The 25447-nt window shown below is 42.1% G+C and overlaps 2 protein-coding genes across 3 annotated transcripts in view; both read right to left on the bottom strand.

The window, feature by feature from the left end:
• Positions 1 to 25447, bottom strand: part of PUS7 (pseudouridine synthase 7) — a 57420-nt gene that overhangs the window by 8753 nt on the left and 23220 nt on the right. For both annotated transcript variants that reach the window (XM_080817917.1, XM_080817918.1), the window contains exons 7-11: positions 24334 to 24411; positions 10613 to 10741; positions 9830 to 9955; positions 1789 to 1850; positions 607 to 767 (exon numbers count right to left, since the gene is read on the bottom strand). In XM_080817917.1, the coding sequence (XP_080674043.1) occupies positions 607 to 767; positions 1789 to 1850; positions 9830 to 9955; positions 10613 to 10741; positions 24334 to 24411 (556 nt within the window). The remainder of the gene's footprint in view (positions 1 to 606; positions 768 to 1788; positions 1851 to 9829; positions 9956 to 10612; positions 10742 to 24333; positions 24412 to 25447) is intronic.
• On the bottom strand, positions 3957 to 4464 carry LOC308352014 (small EDRK-rich factor 2). Its single transcript, XM_080818022.1, has one exon. It carries the CDS (start codon positions 4404 to 4406, stop codon positions 4227 to 4229), a length of 180 nt encoding a protein of 59 aa, XP_080674148.1. The 5' UTR covers positions 4407 to 4464; the 3' UTR covers positions 3957 to 4226.

Here is a 25447-nt window from a genome sequence, read left to right as displayed (position 1 = left end):
CCTTCCTGATTAATTCCATGGAAGGAGAAAACCTAAAGGACTGAACGGACAACTAATTTCATGCAGCAAAAATGCTGTTTTGTTTCTCTGGGGAAGAGTGGGTAAGACTGAAGGTGAAGAGTTAAACTTCGGTCTCTTCTGGGTTACTAGCACAGGCCACGAGTGCCACGACAGGACCCACTGCTGAACCACCACGAAGAAACCAAACTAAAATGTGATCATTTAGACCACTCCTCGTGCAGCCTCTTACTTAGGTCGGTCACAGGGCTGATGCTGTAGAATGACCAAGAAATGAACTCTAACATGGTCTGTGAATTTCTGAAGTACCAAGATGGTTAATTTAAATTTCCTTGTGGATAATATCTTCCACTTCAATGCTCTCATGCCCTCAACGTTAATAGTGCCAACATTTCCTGCACCCACCCTCCACCCATATCACCGTTCAGGGCACAAACAAGGATCACTCTGGTCACCTGCCACTCAGATCACCAAAGGATCCTTATTTACCTTCTGCTCTCTCAAAATTTAGTAAAATATTTAAAGAAAAAATTTAAAAAGCATTAAGCCACCTCAAGTCACTCGCCTGACTTCACAAATAGGACTCACTATGCCAAACGCAGAGACTATATTCTTCATTCCATATTTTGAAAGTCCTCGAAGCAGCTGCCCTTCCACACACCTTTTGACAGGAAGTTTTCTGAGGGCAGCGGCTGGGTCTTTGGTCTTCGCCCACTCTTCTCTGCACTTAACCAAGTAGCCCTTTTCGGCTGGGGGGAAGAAAAGCTGTGATTAAAATAAATTATTGACAGGCAGGTTTCCGTAACTTAATGTGCTGCCGAGAGAACACAAAATTAGAAAGGGCTCTCTGTGCTTCAGGTACTCTAAACAGCTTCTGCTCACCTGAGAACAGCCACCAGAACGTGACAAAGCAGGACAGGCAGAGTGCACTGAACCAGCCGGCTCTGTCCACCTTCTGCCCCCCCAGGATTTAAACACCATTATCGTTCCATGATAACGGCTGAGTCACAAGACAAAACCCAGGTAGTCCTTTCTTCCTTCTACTTCTCTACTGGGTGGGCAAATTTAAGAGGCCACTCTCCTTAAAATTAGACAACTTTATTTCTTTTAATTTGGAAACGATTACCCAAAGGGCATACCTGTTTTGATAATTTGTACAGTTTGTTGTTGTTGTTTTTTTAAGAGGCTCTACACCCAGCATGGAGCCCAAAGTGGGGCTCAAACTCACGACCCTGAGATCAAGAGCTGCGCTGAAATCAAGAGCCAGACCCTTAACTGACTGAGCCACCCAGGCGCCCTTGTACAGTAGCACTTAAATCTTTCTTTCATACAGTATGAATGTTGAGGTACTTTTTGGGAAATTCTTGACAAACTCTTTAAACTAAAAATCCTCAACATTTTTTGGCCCAGTTTTTACATTCTATCACACTACGCTTAAAAATTAACCACAAGTGAAATGTGTCTGCATTCCTGAATGCTCAGAGATTAGCGGAGCACACGGAAAAGGAAACCCATGTATTCATTTATGAGTGAATAAATGAGATGAGCTAAACTGCTGAAAACAGGATATGTTATAAATCTCACACATATATATACACACACACAGAATTTGTGAAAAAATGAACTATCCTTTTATTTTACTATAAAAACAATCTTGGAAATTCTGAAATAACCACCCCCAGTATGCACACATACTTTTTATTCAAAGCAATTCCACGAATACTTAACAAAATATTCTATTTCTTTCATTAACATGAATTTCATTCTTACCTCCAGAACGGGGTTTCAATATTAAATCCATGACTTCAGTCCAGGAATTCTGCAGGATAGCTCTAAAATTAAACATCATTTATTTTACTTAATTTTTTAGTAAGATGAATTTTATATGTCAAAATCTGTGCAGTCACAAATCATGTTCACTGTCTATATTTTATTAAATGCAAAAGTGAGCTGGAAAACTAATATAATGATAAAGGTTTCAAATGTAAATGCCAAAAGAACTTAAAAAGGAGAGAACAAAATGAGGAGCATGTTCACTCATTAACATTTAGTATCACCCTCACGGTTTTAAAATGCTAATAGTATAAATACTACCAACTCATCAAGCTGTTATACATGGTATTATCTGTATAAATCAAAGTTAAGCCTTTCTGCACTAAAACTTATTTGAAACTTCTCAAGAAATTTCTCCCCCTTGTTAATACCTTCTTGCCTAGACAAACAGAATAAATAACACTTTATCCTTCCTTATTATTCTTGCCAAAATGGAAATATCTTTATTTTTAGTGATTATAATATATGCTTCTTAAAATTTAAATAGTATGTAAGAAAGGTTACCTTTTATCTAACACTAAATCAACACTTCAGAGAGTATTTATCATAACTTAAAAAAAAGATTTTTTTTATAAAGATTTTATTTGAGAGACAGCAACAGAAAGTGAGAGACAATGAGCGTGTGTGGGTGGGGGGTGGACAGGGAAGGGAAGGGGCAGAGGGAGGAGCAGATTCTCCAATGAGCAGCAAGCCCCAAGTGGGACTTGATCCCAGGACTCTGGGATCATAACCTGACCCAAAGGCAGACGCTTAATCGACTAAGCCACCCAGGGGCCCCGTTAAAGATTTTATTTTTAAGTAACCTCTATACTCAATGTGGGGGTAGAACCCACAACCCCAAGATTAAGAGTCACACGCTCCACTGACTGAGCCAATCAGGTGCCCCCATGATGTTTTTGATAAATCTGTAAGCATATCCCATTTTTCCTTTAACTTTTATTCCATTATATGTTGCCATATGAATATTCTATTTTGGGTATCTTACCTGAATTCTTCCAGTTAAGATTTCTGGTGTTGGAGTCATGCTTATAAAGGCCTTCCCTAGTGGCACCTGGGTGGCTCAGTCAGTTAAGTGCCCAAATCTTGGTTTTGGCTCAAGTCATGATCTCATGATCTTATGATTATGGGGTTGAGATCCATGGGGAGCCCCAAGACAGGCTCCATGCTCAGTGGGGAGTGTACTTGAGATTCTCTCCTCCTCCTCCACAGCCCCCGCCCACTCACTTTCTCCCTCTCTCTAAAACTAAATCTTTAAAAGAAGAAAGGCTTTCCCCACCAGAAGAATACAGAAATCCCTTCTACTAATTTTTGTTTTCTTTAGTTAACTGTGGTTTTTATTTTTCATATTTAAGTTAACCTATATGGCATATTTTTGCATATTAAACTGTATAAAATGCTGTTTGGTATCCAATGATATGATCATATCGATTTTTTTATATACTAATGTGATTAATTACATAACAGACTCCTACTGCTGGCCATCCTAGCAGTCTTGGAAGAAGCCATGCTCTATCAGTCCTTCAATATTCTCCTGGATGACACATTATGGAACTAGCTAGACTATCCGCAACACCTCGAGAGAGAGCAGAGAATGAGTTCGGGATGGGGCACTGGTCGGTCAGGTGGCCTAGAAGATGTTTGTGTTCAAAAACCTGTGACCTGGCTGGCCCCTTGATTTTGTAAATAGGTTTCTCGCAAAACACCTGTGCTCCTCCCTGACGCATTGGATGTGACTCCTTCCACACTGTTTTAACAGCAGAGCTGAGCACCTGCTATGAACACTCCTTGGCCCACCAAACCCAAGACATTTACTACTTGGTCCTTCACAGAAAAAGTCTGCCAACGCGTGGTCTATTACCAAGTTTCTTAAGATGCTGCCACATCTACCTAGTTTACTACCTAGTGCCATATGAAATATGTGATTTCATTTACAAGAGGCCATTCTATCTGGCCCTCTACATGTTAAGATGTTTCCTACTTTTCTTACGTTACCTTTCCTTCTTCCAACTTTTTTTTTAATTGCATAGAAAACATGTAACATAAAACTCTTAATTTTAGCCATTTTTATTTTTTTTTTTTATTTTTATTTTTTTTTTTTTTTGAAATTACAAAGCTACTTTTAATACTTTGGGGTGAGCCCCACAGGAATAAAAAACACTGGGAAGGGGTAACCCCCTCACCCCCAGGCATGGCCCAGGGGGAGAGAGGCTACCTGAGGGGAAGGAAGCACAAAAGGGACCCGCTGCAGACTCAGGGCAAAGGGAATGCCATCGGTGCTGGGACCTGTGAGCACTACAGGAGAAAACGCGAGCGTGGTGGGACTGGCTCCAGGCACACAGGCGAAGGGCAAGAGGGTTGGACACGAAGCCACAAAGCTACTTGGGTTCCTCCTTCTTCTCGTTTGCCTTTTTCTGCTTCTGCTGCATGATCTCCGAGTCCCTCTGCTTGCGGGCGGCAGCAGAAAGCCCGTCATCTCGGCGCTTTCCCTTAACCGAGTCGCTCTGCTTTTTCATATTCTTCTGGCGGGCGAGCTCGCGCTGGTTACCGCGGGTCATGGCGACGGCAGCGGCTCCGGCCTGCCTCCGTTGCGTCCCCAATTTTAGCCATTTTTAAAGTGTACAGTTGTACGGCACTAAGTGCATTCACATTGTAACCGTTAGGACGACCTGCCCCCAGAACTTTCACATCTTCCTCAACTGAAACTCTGTACACATCGAATAAGTCCCGTCTCTTGGCAACCACTGCTTCACTTTATGTATGAATCTAACTATTCAAGGTACCTCAGATAAGAGGATTTACAGTTTTTGTCCTTTGGTGCCTGGCTTATTTCATTTAGCATGAAAGTCTTCAAGGTCTATGCATGTTGTAGCACGTGTCAGAGTCTCTTTCCTGTCGAAGCTGAAGGATTCTCCATTGTATCGATGTAATGTGTCTTGGATCCATTCACCTGTTAATGGACACTTGGTTGCTTCCACCTTTTGGCTGCTGTGAATACTGCTCTTAAAAACATGGGTGTGGGGGCACCTGGGTGGCTCAGTGGGTTAAAGCCTCTGCCTTCAGGTCAGGTCATGATCCCAGAGTCCTGGGATTGAGCCTCGCATCGGGCTCTCTGCTCAGCGGGGAGCCTGCTTCCTCCTCTCTCTCTACCTGCCTCTCTGCCTACTTGTGATCTCTGTCAAATAAATAAATAAAATCTTAAAAAAACAAACAAACATGGGTGTGTAAATACTTGCTGAGTGTTCATGTTCACTTCTTCTGGGTAGATACTCAAAAATGGAATTTATGGATCATATGGTGATTCTACATTTGATGTTGTGAAGAATTACTGTATCATTTTTCTGTAGCAGCTGGCCCATTTTATATTCCCATCAGCAATGCACAAGGGTTCCCATTTTTCCACATCTTCACCAACAGTTGTTTTATTTTTTAAAATAATGGTCTAATGGGTATAAAAAATTATCTTATTGTGGTGTTGATTTGTATTTCCTTAATGATTGGTAATCTTGATTAGTAATCTTTTCATTATTAGTTTGTTAGTCATTTGCATTTCTTCTTTATGAACAGTCTATTCAAGTTCTTTGTCAATTTTTAATCAAGTTGTTTTGTTACTGTTGAGTTGTAAGGAACTCTATATGTTTTGGACATTAAACCCTCAACAGATAATCTGCAAATATTTTCTCCCATTCTGTGGGCTTTCTTATTCTTTTGATAGTGTCCTTTTTACACAGATATTTTTAATTTTATGGAACCCAACCTATTGTTAGATCCGAGAAATTGGCAATCAAATGTCATGAGGTTTCCCCCTAATTTTATAATTGTAGTGGTTCAGGTCTTGGATCTATTTTGAGTTAATTCTTCTGAATGGTGTGAGACAACTTGTAATGGTGTTAAGGGTCCAAATTCATTTTTTTAATGTGTATATCCAACTTCCCCAACATAATCTGTTGAAAAGACTGTTCTCTCCCCACTGAATGGTCTTGTTACCCTTGTCAAAAATAATTTGGCCATATATGCAAGGATTTATTTCGCTTAAAAAAAAATAAAAACAGCTTTACTGGGGTATAATTCATATACCTATATAATTCATCCATTTAAGCGCACAATTCAATGGCTTTTGGTATAATCACAGAATTGTGTAATATTACACAATCATTCTGGAACATTTTTAGCACCCAAAATGAAATCCTACATCCATCAGCAGTCACTCTCTGCTACCCCTTAGTGTAGGCACACTAATCAGCTTTCTGTCTCTATATTTGCCTATTCTGAATATTTCATATAAACGAATCCTACAATATCTTGCCTTTTGTGACTAGCTTCTTTCACTTAGCATGTTTTCAAGGTCCATCCACGTTGTAGCCGGTGTCTGTACTCCATTCTCTTTCACTGTTGAGTAATATTCCATTGTATGGATACGTCACATTTTGTTTATCCATTTATCAGTTGATGGGACATCTGGGTTGTTTCCATTTTTTTTGGCTGCTATAAACACTGGTGTAAATTTCTGTGTAAACACACATCTTCACTTCCTGAGTATACACCTAGGAGTGCAACAGCTGAGTCGTATGACTGAACCTTCTGGGGACTAGCCAGGCTGTTATCCAAAATGGCTGTACCGGTTTACATTTCCACCAGCAGAACATGAGGGTTCCCATCTCTCCACATCCTCACCAACACTTGCTATCATCTGTCTTTGTGATGTTAGCTATTATAGTGGATATGAAGTGATAGCTCACTGTGGTTTTAAACTGCTTTTCCCTGGGGTGCCTGGGTGGCTCAGTGGGTTAAAGCCTCTGCTTTTGGCTCAGGTCTTGTTCTAAGGGTCCTGGGATCAAGCTCCGCATCGGGCTCTCGGCTCAGCAGGGAGCCGCTTCCCCTCTCTGTCTCAGCCTGCCTCTCTGACTACTTGTGATCTCTGTCTGTCAAATAAATAAATTTTTTAAATTGCTTTTCCCTAATGATTAGTGATTCCCTAGTGATGTTGAGCATCTTTTTGTGTGCTTACTGGCCATTAGTCTATGTTCTTTAGAGAAATGTCTGCTCAGATCACTTGCCTATTTTTAGACTGTTATTTGTCTCTTTTAAAAACTGTGGATAAAAGTCATTTTTCCATCTTTAATCTATAAACTAAGGGTGGTTTTGTTTTTCCCTTGAGAGATCCTATGATGGTAATAGGGGGCTGCTCTGAAGCTAGAAAACTGCGGGTTTGAAATTTTGAATGGACTGTATACTGACTGTACACTTATGGAAAGTAATGCAATTTTTGTTCCTTTCTACATTTTTGATAAATCTGATCTCATTTTCATTAGCCATTTTACATTAACTTCGGAGTACAAAATTTGCAGGGTCCCCTGGCTGTGCTTCTGCCAAATTAATTACAAATTCAAAAGTTGATACAGGGCACTTGGGTGGCTCAGTCATTTGACAGTCTGACTCGGTTTTGGGTCAGGTCATGCTCTCAGGGCTCTCTGTTGGGCTTTGCACTCAGGGCACAGTCTGCTTGAGATTCTCTCCCTTCCTGCCCCCAACTCCACTGACGCTTGTGCTCTTTCTCTCTAAAATAAATAAAATCTTGGGAAAAAAAAAAGTTGATATAGCTTGGGGCACCTGGGGCTGGCTTGTTAGTGGAGTGTACAACTCTTGATCTCACGGTCATGAGTTCAAGCACCAAGTTAGGCATGGAACCTACTTAAAAAATAAATGCTATTTAAAACAAAACAAAACAAAAAATTGATACAGACTTCCCTTAAATATTCTGTCCCATTATACAATTAATATCTTCATTATCTTTATCAATGTCCTCTGACCATTTAGCAAGATTGAAAACATTATCATTTACTATCTAGTAATAATGATATTTAGTGACTTTAGTTTTCTTCTTGGCAAAAATTCTTTCTCTGGTTAGTATGCTTTAGCTTTAAAATACTACTTTCTGCTTATTGAGCACCTACTATATCCTAGATACAGCAATAGGGGATGCATAAATATCATGTCACTTCATGATCTCCATTTAACAGATGGGTAATCTGAGGCTCTGAACTGCCTGAGCTTTTAACCTCCACAACACTGCCTCAAAGAAGTAGAGGAAATACTACATGAGATTTTTATCATTTTGTGCTTTTCTAAACCTTTATTTCATTTTTTAAAAAAGACTTTATTATCTGAGAGAAAGAAAGTATGCACAAGCAGGGGGAGGGACAGAGGGGGAGAGAATCTCAAGCACACTGAGTGCGGACCCCTATGAGGGGCTTGATCCCACAACCCTGAGATCATAACTTCAGCCAAAACCAAGGGTCAGACGCCTAACCAAGTGAGCCACCCCGATCATTTTGTGCTTTTAAAGATGGATGAACAAATGCAAGTATGTGTAGTCAGCTGCTGCAACCATGCACAGGAAGTCAAGAGAAGTCCTCTGCTCCCAGGGCTACAGAGGACCAACTAGTAAGCTCCAGCAGACCCCCAACCTGAAATTTCACCTTTGTTAGAACATGGGTTTGAAACACAAGTAAGACCATGAACTACCTTATCTCTCAGATCACATCCAACTCATGACTTCTATAACCATGAGAATGATTACTTTTTATAACAATCTACTGGACAGCATATGCAGGTTTAGGTTTCCAAATCCAAGTAAGTATGTATGCATGTATTAAAAGTTTATCTTTTTGGGCACCTGGGTGGCTCAGTTGATTAAGCATCTGCCTTTAGCTCAGGTCATGATCCCAGGGTCCTGGGATAGAGTCCTGCTCAGCGGAGAGTCTGCTTCTCCCTCTGCCCCTCCCTCCACCCACTCTCTCTCTCTCTCTCAAATAAAAAAAAATAAAATCTTAGGGGCGCCTGGGTGGTTCGGTGGGGTAGGCCTCTGCCCTTGCCTCAGGTCATGATCCCAGGGTCCTGGGATCGAGCCCCTCATCAGGCTCTCTGCTCAGCGGGGAGTCTGCTTCCCCCTCTCTCTCTGCCTGCCTCTCTGTCTACTTGTGATCTCTGTCAAATAAATAAATAAAATCTTAAAAAAAAACTTAGAAAAAAAATTTATTTAAGTAATCTCTACACTCAAATGTGGAGCTTGAACTCATGACCCAGGGATCAAGAGTTGCACAGTCTTCCAACTGAGCGAGCCAGGCGTCCCTTTTAAAGTTTTTTTTTTTTTTTTAAGTTTATTTATTTAGTGATCTCTACACCCAACATGGAGCTCTAATGACCCCCAAGATCAAGAGTCCAATTATTTATTGATGGGATTTCCACCCTAGCTTACCCTACAAGGAGTTCCCCATTGCCTGAAAGTGAACCAGAGTTCTTAAAATAAACTTTACCACGCTATTTCCGTCCGACACCACTTTCTTTAAGGTGGGGAAAGTGCAGATGAAAATTTAATAAACTGGAAAGCACTTGTAAAAAGAGATCACAAACTATATCATCTTTTTTTTTTTTTTAAAGATTTTATTTATCTATTTGACAGAGAGAGATCACAAGTAGGCAGAGAGGCAGGCGGTGGGTGAGTGGGGGGGGAAGCAGCCTCCCCGCTGAGCAGAGAGCCCGACTCGGGGCTCCATCCCAGGACCCTGAGATCATGACCTGAGCTGAAGGCAGAGGCTTTAACCCACTGAGCCACCCAGGCGCCCCACAAACAGTATCACCTTTGTCGGGCTACCCAACCGCTTATTGTACTGAGCCAAGATTTACCTGTAAAGAACCAACTAAAAATAGAATTCCTGGATGGGTTATCCCAGATGAAAGAAAAACTTACCTTCCAAATTGTATCCTTTTGAACGGTGATTTAATTTATTATTATTTTTGTATTAATATGTATTATCTTAAAACACAACAAAAATTAGAAGGATTCTACAGATCAGCTGATGAGACATACTGGTTCACTCAGCCCAGACATGAATGATTAAGAACAACAGCAACAAAAAAACACTTTCTTCTTTTTTCAAGTGAGCTCTTTCAGACAAAAGTTAAGAAATTAAATACGCACCTTCCAACCTGATATGTGGGGACAGCGGTAGTTCCAAATCTTTGCATCCCATAGTAGTTAATAAATCCGATCTCCTTGAGAGAGTTCATAGCTTGCTGAACTTGGTCATCAGTTCCTGTTATATTTCTGCAGGGGCCCAAGTTACCCAGAGGAAAAAACGGAGTCAAACACATTCAGGGATGCCTATCATCAATGATATGGCTTGGCTTCGTGCCTTTCCCTTATCCCCTGCAGCTTTCTCTCCACCTGCTGAGGACTCTGTGCTTTTTTTTTAAAAAACGGTGGTGAAATACAGATAACATTAAATTGACCATTTTGGCCATTTTTAAGTACACCGACAATGTTGTGCAACATTCCCCACTATCTACTTCCTGAACTTCCTACTCTTCCCAAACTGAAACTTTGGACCCATTAAACAATAGCTCCCAAGTCCCCCTCTTAGACTCCCTGCCCCAGGTAACCTTTCTTCTAGTTTCTGTGTCTGTGAATTTGCCCATCCTAGCTACTGCCTATAAGCAGAAGCACAGGCTCTTCATCTCTTAACACTGTGTCTGAAGCACATGGCTCCTTTCCAAAGGAGGTGCTGAGTTTTGAGAGACGAGGGGGTGTTGGTACAATTCTCCAGCACTATTTGCTCCCCCAGCCCTATGAGGCTCTGATGGGCCTTCCCTCACTGCCACACCTGCTAGAACCAGCTCACCTGGATTAATAACTATTCCAAACAGATGTGAGGCGGCCCAGCGAGACCATCTCTGGTCTGCACTCCTACCTGCAGGTCTTTACCTGAGGACAACTGTGAAGTGATTCCCTTGAAGCTCTCCCAGTTTCAGAGGGTTTTTCTGATAGCTGAAATTCCCCAGCTTAAAGTTCATCAAGCACTTGTTCAAGTGGGCAAGTCTTTGAGCGGTTATTCTAAAAAATATAAAATAAAAAAGGAGCACAAAGAGGATCATGAAATACTGCCTGAAGGGGCGCCTGGGTGGCTCAGTCATTAACCATCTGCCTTTGGCTCAGGTCATGATCCCAGGGTCCTGGGATCAATCCCTGCATCAAGCTCCTGTTCAGCAGGAAGCCTGCTTCTCCCTTTCCCACCCTCCCTGCTTGTATTCCCTCTCCCTGTCTCTCTGTCAAATAAATAAAATAAAATAAAATAAAGTAAAATAAAATAAAAAGAAATACTGCCTGAGTGAAATAGTCTTGGGCACCCTGCTACAGGAAACAATAGCTAGAAACAAGACCGCACCAAGTTACGAGGAGCAGAAACACAGGCAAGTGGGCTGAGCATTTTTCATTTCCCTCTGGATTGTTCCTCCAGCAAAATGATGCTGGTTCGATCTTACTGGATAGATTAACCTGGGCCACATTTATATTCATAAAGCCTACTGTGATTTATGAGTAATGGAACAATCGTATCTGTAAAATTTGCTACATTTTGTGAGAGGGAAGGGGATAATAACAGACAGCAACCCCTTAGTCCTATTTTCATCTATCAGAAAAATACTGTAATCTTAAGAAGAAAACTTGAAAACGTACAGAGAAAAGGAAAAAAATGCAGTTTCATCACTTGAAAAAAAATCTGCTAATATCTAACTTTGCATTTCCTCCCATTCTTTTTTTTCAAACATATTATATAGATAGAGATAGAGATAGAGATGGCATTCTACTACAAATGTGTACCTTGCTATCATTTAAAAGGTGTAAGAATGGGGTGCCTGGGTGGTTCTGTTGGTTAACTGTCTGCCTTCAGCTCAGGTCGTGATCTCGGGGTCCTGGCATCAAGCCCCAGGATCATGATTATAAAAGGAGTTCTCCCTCTCCCTCTGCTCTCTCTCAAAAAAAAAAAAAAAAAAAAAAAATCTTTAAAAGGTATAAGGAAATTTTCATGAAAAATTCCTTAACTTCTTTAATAGTAATTTACATAGAAAAATAAACACATAACTGAAAAACCTATGTCCTCTCTCTATCCCTCAACACCTCTCCTCATCAGCAGCCCATATTAATAAAGTTTTTTTTTAAGATTTTATTTATTTATTTGACAGAGATAGAGATCACAAGTAGGCAGAGAGGCAGGAAGAGAGAGAGAGGGAAGCAGGCTCCCGGCTGAGCAGAGAGCCCGATGCGGGGCTCGATCCCAAGACGCTGGGATCATGACCTGAGCTGAAGGCAGAGGCTTAACCCACTGAGCCACCCAGGTGCCCCAACAGTTTCTTGTGCATCCTTCCAGAAACACTTTCTGTATAAAGAGGCATAGGTGTACCCACAGTCTCCTCCCTTTTTGGAATTTTTTGGTAAGATCTTTATATGTTGTATACATGGAAAAATACAAGACTCGTTAAGTGTTCTGCTCAATGAATTTTCACCAAGTGAACACAACCATGTAACTAGCACCGAGATCCTCCCCTCTTTTGTTACATTATAAATTATTCAGCATTTTTCTTTTTAAGATTATTTATTTTTAGAGAGAGAGAGTGTGTGTGTGTGAGCAGGGTAAGGGGCAGAGGGAAAGGGGAAGCAGACTCCCCGCTCAGTGGGGAGCCCAATGCGGGGGCTGGATCTCCGGAACAGGAGATGATGACCTGAGCTGAAATCAGGAGTCGATGCTTAACCAAGCCACCCAGGTGCCCTAGCATCTTGGCTTTCTTCCACTTAAAAATGCATATCTGAGATGCGCTTTATCCACACGGTACTTCTGAGGCTGCTGCATTCTTTGTCCAGGTGCACGGGATGGCTGTTGTCCTGCCTATTCAATCCTCTATCTGACCCCCACTGGTGTACATTTAAACGACCTAACTTTTGCTATCACAAACAATTCTACAGCAAACATCCTTACACATATGACTTTGTACATCTATACAGGAGCATCCTCGGAGTAAATTCCTTGATGTGGGAGGTGCGGATTTTAAATTTTAATCCCTACTGCTCTCCAAAAGTTTTATAAACTTATGCTCACACTATTAACATATGAGTGCCTACTGCCTTATCCCTGTGTCTCCTGCCATAGCCTATTATAAACCTTTTTGAGGTCTGCCAGACTGTTAAAAAAATATTTAACCTCGGTTTTTATTTGCACACTTCCTATTATGAGGTTAAACATTTCTACATATGTTGGTTGTGAACTGCCTGTTTGTCCTGTTACTTTTTTTTTTAACGTATTTTGGATTATTATTTTTCTTTCTGTTTTCAGAGTAAAGAAATCTGTCCTTTACCACATAGTTTGTAAATATTATCTCCCATTTTGTGAGTTTGTTTATTTAAATATTTTATTTATTTATTCAACAGAGAGATAGACAGCACAAGTAGGCAGAGCGGCAGGCAAAGGGAGAGGGAGAAGCATGTCCCCTGCCGAGCTGAGCGCCTGATGCGGGACTTGATCCCAGAACCCTGGGATCATGACCAGAGCTGAAAGCAGTTGCTTAACCGACAGACATCCAGGCATCCCTAGTTTATTTATTTTCATACAAAGATTTTATTTATTTGGCACCTAGGTGGCTCAATTGGTTAAGCGACTGCCTTTGGCTCAGGTCATGACCCTTGAGTCCCGGGATTGAATCCCACATCAGGCTCCCTGCTTAGTGGGGAGTCTGCTTCTCCCTCTGACCTCTCATGTACTCTCTCTCTCTCATTCTCTATCTCTCTCAAATAAATAAACAAAAAAATCTTAAAAAAAAAAAGTTTTTATTTATTTCAGAGAGAGAGAGAGAGAGCATGAGCTGAGCAAGGAGCCCGATGCAGGACTCAATCCCAGGACCCTGGGATCATGACTTGAGTCAAAGGCAGACACTTAACTGACTGAGCCACCCATGTGCCCTGAGTCTAGTTTATTTATAGTAATTTATACATTAGTAAATCTCTCCCGACCTGTTTTATTAAAAAAAAAATTCAGAGCTGGAAAAAAATGGCAACATTGTAACCTTGTATGTTCTAAGAGATTTACCAACTGTTAACTCCTTCCCCTTTTATAAGTCTCTTTCTGATCTAGGAACCCGTACACAGTACACACACATGCATACACAAAGACACACATGTGAAATCTAAATACTTTACTGAATGATTCTAAGTTAGTTGCAGACATCACACCTTAACCCTAGTGACCCCTGTGTGTGTATCCTTGACCCCTACCCATGCAGGTCCTGGTCAGGAAGCCCAACATGAATTCGACACTACTGATAGGCAGTCCACACCCACACTTACCCAGTTATCCGATAACATCATTTCAATTTTTTTAAAGCTCCCTGAATTCAGGATCTAACCAAGAACTGCATACTGCTGTCACGACATCCAGTTAGCTTCTACTAAGCTGTCTGCATCGGCCCAGCCTTTTGGTTTCTGTCGGTATCTGACTTTTGGCAGAATCCGGGCCAGCTGTCTCACACCGTGCCTTTACATTCGGATTTGTCTGATTGTTTCCTTGTGATCCGACTCAGATAAACACATTATTTAGGTGATGCTATGACCTTTTCAGCGGATCCCAGGAAAAGGCAACAGTGTTCAGTTTGTCCATCACTGATGGTGATAATCACTGGGTTAGGATGGTACGTGCTAGGGGTTTCTACTGCAAAGGCACCTTCCCTCTTAGATGGATTATCCTGTTCCTCAGTCTTTCATCCACCTGTCCAGGTACCCCAGGAGTCTTACTGCCTGAAGCAAACACGGGTGTGTTAATGTGAGAGAGAGTGTTTTTTTCCATCTACCATTCCTCCTGCCTTAGGTGGCATTCTTCTTTAAACAAGGGACTATAGAGCAGAATTTTAGTTATGTTCATGAATCTTTTTTTTTTTTTTTTTTTCTAAATAGTTCTGAGATTTAGGGTTGCCTGAGTGGCTCAGTCAGTTGAGCATTTGCCTTCAGCTCAGGTTGTAGGATTGAGCCCCATGTAGGGCTCCCTGCTCAGCAGGGAGCCTGCTTCTCCCTCTCTGCTCACTTGCTCTCTCTGTCAAATAAATAAAATCTTGAAAAAAAGAATAGTTCTGAGGTTTAAGACGTACTCAGGGTATCCCTAGCCAGAGAGGTTTTTTGTCTTTGTTTTTGTTTTTTAAATGTTTCCCAAGCATAGGATACTTCTACCGTTTTTTGTTTTGTTTTCAGGAAAAAGGACACTTTTTTTTCCTTTTGCTTATGGTAGTGATTCCTTTTTATCACACTTCACTTAGAGCAGGCCATGCACTCACCAACACACTGACCTTCACTGCTGGGGTTTTCTAAGTTCACACCAGGTCGGTCGTGGAGAAAAAGAAAAGACCTTGGGGCACTGCTGCCCAGGGGCTCTGAGTGGGAGCGTCCGTTGCTCCTTCCCCAGTCCGCCTGTGATGCCAAAAGTGGGTTCCTTACAACAGAGGGGGATATAGTACAGGTCCTGCTGACTCGGGAAGGTTTTCCTGCTCTCACCCCCTCCCCGCTTTAAATCATGGCGTCTCCTCATCCTAAGCAACAAGGAGGTGAAGGAAAGGGGGAAAGTGTTTTTCACACATAAATTGGCAACCGTGTCAGCAGCTACTCAGTGGCATGGACTCCACATTTTAAATTAACAGTATCACACACGCCTTTCTGCTTTATGGCCTTTTATTTTCTTAAGATTTTATTTATCTGACAGAGAGAGACACAGCGAGACAGGGACCACAAGCAGGGGGAGTGGGAGAGGGAGAAGCAGGCTTCCCACTGAGCAGGGAGCCCGATGCAGGGCTCGATCCCAGGACCCTGGGATCATGACCTAAGCTGAAGGCAGACGCTTAACCAACTGGGCCACCCAGGCGCCCCTTTTATGGCCTTTTAAAGAGGCCAGCTATGGAGTAAAAAAACTGCACCAAGGACCTGACTACAAAAAAATAAATATGTATTTATCTGTATCCGTGGGCAGTGATACTGTGGCTGGTGCTGCTTTATAACCGGTTTTGTTACTCTCTAGCAGAGCCGAGTCACAGCTCTGAAAGCCATTCCCAGTGATCACCTTCTTTACTTCAAACAAAAGTTTTCTTTGTGTGAAGAAAAAAAACATCTGACAAAGCATTGCCACTTTACCCACTCAGTGAAGACAGACAAAACGTCATCACTGATTATTTTGTACTTTTTTTATGTTTAAATTTTTGATTCACCTGGAATTTATTTAGACTTGGGAACAGAGGTAAAGAGCCAACTTTTTTTTCCAGATGGCTATTCAGTTATCTCAACAACATTCATTGACTCAGACATTTTTTTCTCTGATCTTATTTATATTTTTTAAAAATTTTATATATTTATTTGACAAAGAGAGAGAGAGAATGTGCAAATGCACAAACAGGGGGAGTGGGAGAGGGAGAAGCGGGTTTCCCACTGAGCAGGGAGCCCGATGCAGGGCTCCATCCCAGGACCCTGGGATCATGACCTGAGCTGAAGGCAGACGCTTAACCAACTGGGCCACCCAGGCACCTCCCTCTGCTGATTTTAAATACTACTTTGAATACACAGTAAATTTGTGGATGGATCTGGGTCCCTAATTATTCTACTGATTTATGTGCCAAGATCAAATTGCTTTAACTGTGAAATTTCTATATGCTTTAATATACACTAAGGTTAATCCCCCTCGGTTAGTGACTTCTTCCAGAATTTTTTTTTTTTAAGATTTTATTTATTTATTTGACAGACAGAGATCACAATTAGGCAGAGAGGCAGGCAGAGGAGGAAGGGAAGCAGGCTTCCCACTGAGCAGAGAGCCTGATGTGGGAAGAGCCTGATGTGGGGCTCGATCACAGGACCCTGGGATCATGACCTGAGCTGAAGGCAGAGGCTTTAACCCACTGAGCCACCCAGGCACCCCCAGAATTTTTTTTTTATAGCTAGTTTTCATCTTAAGTTTCCTACATTAACTTTATGATTAACTTAGTTAAACAATGCCATTCTACTGCTGTTCTCACTAATAGCAGCACAAATTTATACACTTATTCAATAAGAAAAGACATTTATATGGACCCAAGAACAGGTTGTATCATTCATTCATTCATTCATTCAGTTCTTTTACATCTCTCAACAATATTTCAAAATTTTCTTCATAAAAATCCTATATATATGTATGTTTCTAGGTATGTTCTTTTTCTCCTTTTCTTGTGTAAGAAAACTTCTTTTCCATTATAATTTCCATTAAGATATTGTCTTCATATTACGTTTTATCTCTTTCTTCCTTCCTTTTAAAGATTTTATTTATTTATTTGACAGAGAAAGACACAGTGAGAGAGGGAGAAGCAGGCTTCCTGCTAAGCAGAGAGCCCGATGCAGGGCTCGATCCCAGGACCCTGGGATCATGACCCGAGCCGAAGGCAGAGGCTTAACAACTGAGCCACTGAGGCGTCCCTATATTAATCTTTCTTATCTTGTATAACTTTCAGTCAACTCCTTTGAGTAGAATAATCATTTATGACAAAAACTACAATTTGGCCACTACCCTTCTAATTTTTACATAACACTTATTTCTTAAAAATGTTTTAAAGATCTTTTTTTTAATGTCTAGGGGTGCCTGGGTGGCTCAGTGGGTTAAGCCTCTGCCTTTGGCTGGAGTCATGATCCCAGGGTCCTGAGATGGAGCCCTGCATTGGGCTGCCTGCTCAGCGGGGGGCCTGCTCCCCCCCCCACCCCCGCCTGCCTCTCTGCCTACTTGTGATCTCTCTCTGTCAAATAAATAAATAAAATATTTAAAAAAATAAATAAATAATCTCTACACCCAACATGGGCCTTGAACTCACAACCTCATGATCTAGAGTAGCATATTCTACAGATTGAGCCAGCCAGGTGTCCCTTCTTAATTTTGTTTGTACTAGGGAGGCCTGGGTGGCTCAATGGATTAAAGCCTCTGCCTTTGGCTCAGGTCATGATCCCAGGGTCCTGGGATTGAGCCCCAAATCGGGCTCTCTGCTCAGTGGGGAGCCTGCTTTCCTTCCTCTCTCTCTGCCTACCTCTCTGCCTACTTGGGATCTCTGTCAAATAAATAAATAAAATCTTTAAAAAAAAAAATAATAGTCTGTCCAGAACAACAACAAAAATAGTGGTGATAGTGTGGTCATCCGTATTTATCTTTCTCCTGACTCTAAATGAAATGCTTCTGGTATTTCACCAATAAATAAGACACTGGCTTTTCATTTGAAATTTTCATATTTTGTCATGTTACAGTATTTTTATATTGTTATGACAACTTGCATCTCTACTTTAGTAAAAAGGTTTTTGTTTTTTTAGAAATAATCTAACATGGGGTACCTGGGTGGCTCAGTCAACTGACTGTCTACTTTCAGCTCAGGTCATGATCTCAGGGTCCTGGGATCAAGCTCTTGGTCAGAGCTCCCTGATCAGCGAGAGCCTGCTTCTCCCTCTCCCTTTGTCCCTCCCCCTGCTTATGCTTTCTGTCAATAATAAAATCTTAAAAAAAAAAAAAAAAAAAGACTCTAACATGGTCGAAAACAATGCACCAATTAAAATTCATCTTTTTTAACCATTCATTTTATTTAGGATTCTCCAGTTTGGGCCATTTGGGTGTGTTCACAATTTTTCAAAATCACAAATAATGCTGCATGGTACCTCATTGTGTGTAAGATGGTTTCTGACTTTCTCTAAGTTCAGATTTCCTCTGAAAAGACATATACTCTGAGAACTACAACAAAGAGTGTTTGTGCTTCACCTTGGGGAACAATACACCTGACGCTCTGGACTGGTTTTCAGCCCTGGTCCTTGAGCTCATTCCTGCTGTTAGGAGCCACGTTCTGGCTTTGGCCTGAAAATGCAGGCGCTGGATTGGGCGTGTGCGTCTGGCTGTAGAGCCCGCGCCCCGGGGCCAGCTCTGCCCCAGAGTGCCTGGTCCACACACCCAAAGCAGCTCATCATGGAAGCCGCCCTGCACAGTGTACACTTCCGCCCGCCTAAAGTCCCAACGTCCCAGGAAGAACTGACAGGCAAACTTTGTCATATCCTTAGTTAAAAACATGCTGTCTATTGAGTCCAACTGTTTAAAATTCATCTATATAATACCAGCTTGCTAATTCATCTCACAAAACTCTTTTTCTTTGCTGAAAATTTCCCTATACTTCCTGAAGATACGCAATCATCTCCTTGCTGCATATCAATCAGTTTGCTTCCCAGCTCAACATGTGCAAAAGCAGCCTGACCAAATTTCTTGAGCAAAAAAATCTGTCACTGCACCATTAATTAATATAAAACACAGGAAGCTAGAGAGAGAAACTGGGAAATGGGCAAAGCTCCTAGTCCAGTACCCTTCCTCACCACATCCAATCCGAGGACCAAACAGCATAAAGCAGGGCTCGTGCAGCCTTGGGCCAGCGGCAGGTCCAGGAGGAAAGGACACCAGGTCCTTATCTGCATACATATGCAGACAGTGGTGGGACCATAAGGCATAAATTAGTCCAGGACTTACATCCCAAGGAGTCCAGGAAGCAGAGATCAGGAGGAACAGAGGGGAACAAGGATGACAGAACTCCTCTTTGGTCATAACTGCTGTTGTAGAAATGAACAGGATACTTAAGAGGGAAGAAGTAATCAGGCACTTGGCGGCTCTGGCGAGATTCTACAGAGTACTCCCTGGAAGCCATGGGAGTACCTGACGGCTCCGTTGTTTCCTCTCTTTTTGAGATAAAATTAATATAACCTAAAATTTATCACTTTAACCATTATAAAGTATACAATTCAGCAGTTTTTAGTACATTCACAGTGTTGTGCAACTGTTACTACTATCTAATCCAAGAACATTTCCATCACCCCCCAAAAAACCCTACACCTATTAATCCCATTCCCTCTCCCGGCAGCCCCTACAACTACCCATGCACTCTGTCTCTATACATTTCCCTATTACGGACATTTCACATAAACGTAATCGTATATGTTGACTTCTTTTATTTAGCATCATGTTTTTAAGATTGGTGCATGCTGAGTGCCTGGGTGGCTCAGTGGGTTAAGCGTCTGCCTTCAGCTCAGATCATGATCAGAGGGTCCTGGGATCAAGCCCTGTGTCTGTCCCAGGTGGGGGTGGGGTGGGTCCCTACTCAGTGGGGAGCCTGCTTCTCCCTGTGCCCCTCCCCCCACTCATGCTTGCTCTCTCTCTCTCAAATAAATAAAATCTTTTTTAAAAAGTTCCTTCATATTGTAATATGTATCAGTACTTCATTGTTTTATATGGCTGAAGCATACTCCATTACCTCTTCCTGAATACACAATAGACACATATTTCTGAATCCCACTGGCACAGCAGAAAGCAAGAGGTATACTCATTCTTACAGAATGGGCGTTCCCTGAGCAGAGGTGGAATGGAGTTGACAGTATCTTCATGATACTGTTCACAGTTTTAATTCTGATGATCTTGGATAGAGCTCTACGGTTTTAAATTCATAGTGAATTCTGTGACTAATTTGGGACTACTAAAAATCTCACTTTTAAACATCAGGAGCCAACCTAAGCAACACGTTGCACAAAAAGCCTTTATTAACAAAGCCAGCGAAACACTGGCCCAGGCTCAGAAAGGAGACTGGCAGGAAGAGACAGGAAAAGAAACAAATCATTCTGAATGGGGCTGTTCCTGCTGGAGATCCTGTTAAAATTATGAGGTGGCTGGAGAGTTACATGAAGCTGAAAAGAAATGCTGCTTATTCCTAGGAATGGGCGATTCAGCAATAATCAAGACCCCCGTGTGGCAGAGTAGGGTTATCCTGTGTACCCGTTCTCACGGGAAAGGCCACCCTGCCCGGTCCCGGGTATCCATTAAGCCAACGAAGGGTGTCGCCTGCATCCGCAAGATAAGTGCTATGTGCCTTCCAAAGGCCAACACTTAGGTGTCTAATATAGTTTCTTACTAAATCAACAGGAAGATGAGAAAAGCAGCAAAAGGCTCCAAAGACAAAGCAGCATTGTGATCAACTGTGACACCTGGTGGCTGACCAAGAAGAGAAAGAAATACCTTCACTCCAAATATTCAAAGATTTCACATCATATAACACAATATAAAATAATAAGATGCCATTTTTTGACCATCCGATTTACTAATCCTTTACTAAGGATTAAAAAAAAAACCAAACAGAAAACCATAACACGTGTTAGGGAGGATTCTGGGGAAGCAGAATAAAGGTGTAAATGGTACCACCTTTCCACAGGGCAATTAGGTTTTGTTGTCAAAAGAAACCGTAGAGAGGTGCCTGGGTGGTTCAGTGGGTTAAAGCCTCTGCTTTTGGCTCAGATCACGATCCCAGGGTCCTGGGATAGAGCCTTGCATTGGACTCTCTGCTTGGCAGGGAGCCTGCTTCCCTACCTTTCTCTCTGCCTGCCTCTCTGCCTATTTGTGATCTCTGTCCAATAAATAAATAAAATCTTAAAAAAAGAAAGAAAGAAAGAAAGAAACCGTAGAGTTTCACATTCCCTTTAAGTCAGAATTCTGCTACTAAGTTTTTTTTGTTTTGTTTTGTTTTTTTAAGATTTTATTTCTTTATTTGAGAGAGAGAAAGTGCACAAGCAGGGGGAGCAGCAGGGAGAGGGAGAAGCAGACTCTGCTGAGTAGGGAGCCTGACACAGGGCTCAATCCCAGTACCCCACGATCATGACCTGAGCTGTAGGCAGATGCTTAACCCACTGAGCCACCCAGGCGCCCTTCTCTGCTAAGTTTATCTTAATGAAGTTTTCACAGATGTGTGCCAAGATTTAGCTACCAATGTCTCTCATGGAACTGCTTATAATAGCAAGAAATGGAAAACAATGTCAAAATCAGAAATTAGGGTTCGCCATATTTTACGTATCTTTTGCTATGTACTAAAAGGGAAAGACATACATCATTTACTGTTCACAAGAACACATTTTATATAAATATTTTGGTTCACAGGGAAAACAAGAGTCCCCCACAAAAAACACACCAAGCTGTGAACAAGGCAATCTCTGAAGGAGTACAATTATGGCAGAACTTTCATTTTCCATCTCGTTCCTTCTGGGAGGAAAATAAAACAACTAACTTACTTAATTTTTAAAAAATATTATTTTTAAGTAATCTCCACACCCAGCATGAGGTTTGAACTCACAACCCACAGATCAAGAGTCACACGCTCTACTAAGCCAGCCAGTCAGTCGCTTGTGAACTTATGATGATTTTTTTTTAAAGATTTATTTGACACAGAGAGAGGGAGATCACAAGTAGGCAGAGAAGTGGGGAGGGGGGGAAGCAGGCTCCCCGCTGAGCAGAGAGCCCGATGCAGGGCTTGATGCAGGACCAAGACCAGGACCTGAGCTGAAGGCAGAGGCCCAACCCACTGAGCCACCCAGGCGCCCCTATTATGATTTTTTTAAATTTATTTTTTAATTTCGGTGAAAAAATTTGCAGAACCAGCCGGATAGCACAGGAGTTGACTACAATGATAGTTTAGATACAGAGGATAGAAACACCAGAGTCCTTGAGCCACTGCTGCTCCGGCTAACCCTTCAGAGTTTCTGGCTAGCCCAGTGGCCCCACACCGGCAGAGGCAGTTTCAAACCTTCCCACTCTTTTCAAGTTCCCTCCCCCACTCCTGCCCCCTGCACTCTCAGCAGATGACTCCACATTCTGCATCACAGGACGAAAAAGAACAGGCCACCATGTAGGAACATTTTTAGGTGTCTCCTGCTGCTCTTTCAAACACGTCAAGATTCCCACAAACCTTAGGGGAGTCACGGAGAGATGTTCTTACTTTGCTTTTTCATGACCACATCATGCCTCCCGCCCGAGGTCAAGGAGGAAAAGCACTACAAAACCGTTAGGATGCAACCAGACGCTTCAACCCGACACCATTTCATGTGGATCAGAATAGTCGTGGGAAAGCAGCAGAGTACAGGGGACCGTGGGGTAAAGAGGAGAGGCCGCCTTAAATTCTTTATGAAAAGATAAGGGAGTTACAAATAAATATACATATTTAAGTGGGGACAGCAAGCACAGATGACTTCATTTATCATTACAGTATAAGTAACATGTGGTAAACTGTACATATTCAAAATGTACAAGATTTACACGTGAATAAGCCCATGAAACCATTACCACATTCAAGATAATGAACACACACATACCCCTCAGCAGTTTCCTCCTGCCCCTTTATTTCTCCCTCCCACCACTCCTTACCTCGGGGCGGGGGGTGGGGGCGGTGATGGTGTGTGTGTGTCTGACTTCACATGGCTATAAACTCGGGGTGTGTGTATGTGTGAGTGTCTGTGTCTGACTTCACAAGGCTATAAATTCATCTTCTCCTCTTCCTTTCACTCAACTGGCTGGGTTCAGAGCCCCCAGGACAGAGCAATGGCCATGATCTCCAGGATCACCTGCCTGCTCTAGTCATAACCCTTCCTTACTCCTGCCTCTCCACACAATGCCCTCCGTTTAGATCATGGCCAAGTCCAAGATCCTCACCACGACCTGCAGGGTCCGAGGACCCTGATTTCTCACTAGCTCCCAGAAGACTAATGTCCCCTGCCAAGTACCAAATGTGCAGTGCTCCCCAACTCCTTTCCAGTGTCCTTTCACAAGGTATTTTCTCGGTTCAAACAAGCAACCCTAGACCCTCTGCAGCCCCAAAAAACTCCTACTCATCCTTCTAGAATCTAGACCAGTGGTTCTCAAGCCCAGGTGACTCTGCCCTTCAAGGGACATTCGGCAAAGTCTAGAGACATTTTTGGTTGTCAACTGGGGGGTGGGGGGCAGGGTGGGAGGAAGCTGCTGACATCCAATGGGTAGAGCCCAGGGCTGCCACTAAATGCCCTACAATGCACAGGACGCCCCCACAATGAAGAATTATCCATTCCAAAATGTCACTGATGAAGGCGGACATGCCCTGATTAGATTAAAACTAGAGCATCCCGTTTTCAGTGAAACTGGCCTGCCCTAATACCCCCACATTTATCTCACTGTGTGATAAGCTCTGATTTACTTGTCTGTCTGCTCCATTAAATTGTAATTGCTTTAAATCCACAGACCATCTTTTCATCTGTATATCCCAGTGTGTAACAAAAGATTCACTGTTTTGTAATTAAATTTTAAGTAACTTATATTTAATAATGAATGAACAAAAAAGGATGGAAAGAAAGAAGCACTTATTCTCTTGACTCTACCACAAAAATCCTTTAAAAATCACACAAACAATACCTGTATGCTCCTAAAAACATTAGGAAATACAGAGAAGCAAGAAGAAAAAAGAATAAAACTGACTTTTCGAATAGGCAGAGGCACCATTTAGAGAGAGAAGAGAGAGGGGCGCCTGGGTGGCTCAGTTGGTTAAGCGTCTGACTCTTCATTTCAGTTTAGGTCATGATCTCAGGTGGTGAGGTCAAGCCATGCATCAGGCTTTTGCTCAGTGTGGAGCCTGCTTTCCCTCTCCCTCTGTTCCCTCCTCCCTATGTTTTCTCTCTCTCTCAAATAAATCTCTCAAAAAAAAAAAAAAAAAGAAAAAGAAAAAGAAGAGAGAAACCTCCTCACGGTGAATTTGAGGACGGTGGCACCAGGGTTTTTGCAGAAAGAATCCTGACATGTACTTGGTACTTACTTGAGAACAGCAATCTCTTGAACGGTTATGGCCCTTTTATCTTTGGTTCCCATGTAGGAGAATATGTTTGGTTTGACCCTGGTAAGACAAAAACAAAACCATATGAAGTTGCACATCATTAGAAAATCGTATTTCTCATGATTTAAGACACAAAGTAAATAAAATGGTACCAGAATAGGAGAAGAATAAGGAGAAACTTGATTTTAAAAATGTACCCGGTGGTGGTGGGGGGGCGTCTGGGTGGCTCAGGGGTTAATAAGCCTCTGCCTTCGGCTCAGGTCATGATCTCAGGTCCCGCGACCGAGCCCCACATCAGGCTCTCTGCTCGGCGGGGAGCCTGCTTCCCTTCCTCTCTCTCTGCCTGCCTCTCTGCCTACTTGTCATCTCTCTCTCCCTGTCAAATAAACAAATACATCTTTAAAAAATAAAAAAATTAAAAATAAAATATACCCAGGAAACGGTATGCAAGCTAAGAAAGTAAATGATGCCTGGACAACAACCTTCTTAGCAGGGCTTGACTTAGAATGTTTGTGGCTATGAGTGAAAAAATGTGCCATTGAAAGACTTTGCTAGCCAGTCACCAAAAGGAAACAATGTACTTCCTATCGACCGTAGGCCTTTCTTTAGATGACATGACAGTGAAGGTAAAGAAGAATTCATTCTAGATACATACCACTCTGAAAATTTTATTAACTTCAGTTTTTAAGAAGTTAATAATACGAAGTTTCCATAAATTCATGGTATTTCTTTGCATTAAAAAAGCCAAACACTATAATAGGGATCTGAATAGTTGTGATATGAAGATGTAACTAAGCTAGTTAACAATGAAGTATTTTATAGAAACGGCTCCACGTGAAAAGGAAAAGGACAGAACAAACTGCTTGAATTCTGAGTGCTCTCCAACTGCCCATGTCAAAGGAGTCCCTCCGCAATGGTGTATCCTCGCAGGCTCAGGGACAGACAGGCCCCACCGACTCTCTCTCAGAGAGCCAGCAACGAGAGTAAAATAATGTCCCTTGTAGGGTACTGCACCCTCCTGGCTGGAATACAGACTTACTGGCCCTGACCCCCAGTACCTCAGAATGTAGCTGCACTTGGACAGGGCCTTTAAAGA

This window comes from Martes martes, assembly GCF_963455335.1.
Source record: "Martes martes genome assembly, chromosome: 11".
Lineage (NCBI taxonomy): Eukaryota > Metazoa > Chordata > Mammalia > Carnivora > Mustelidae > Martes > Martes martes.
Note: the sequence above shows the minus strand (reverse complement) of the source record. Positions and strands in the feature narration are given on the sequence as shown.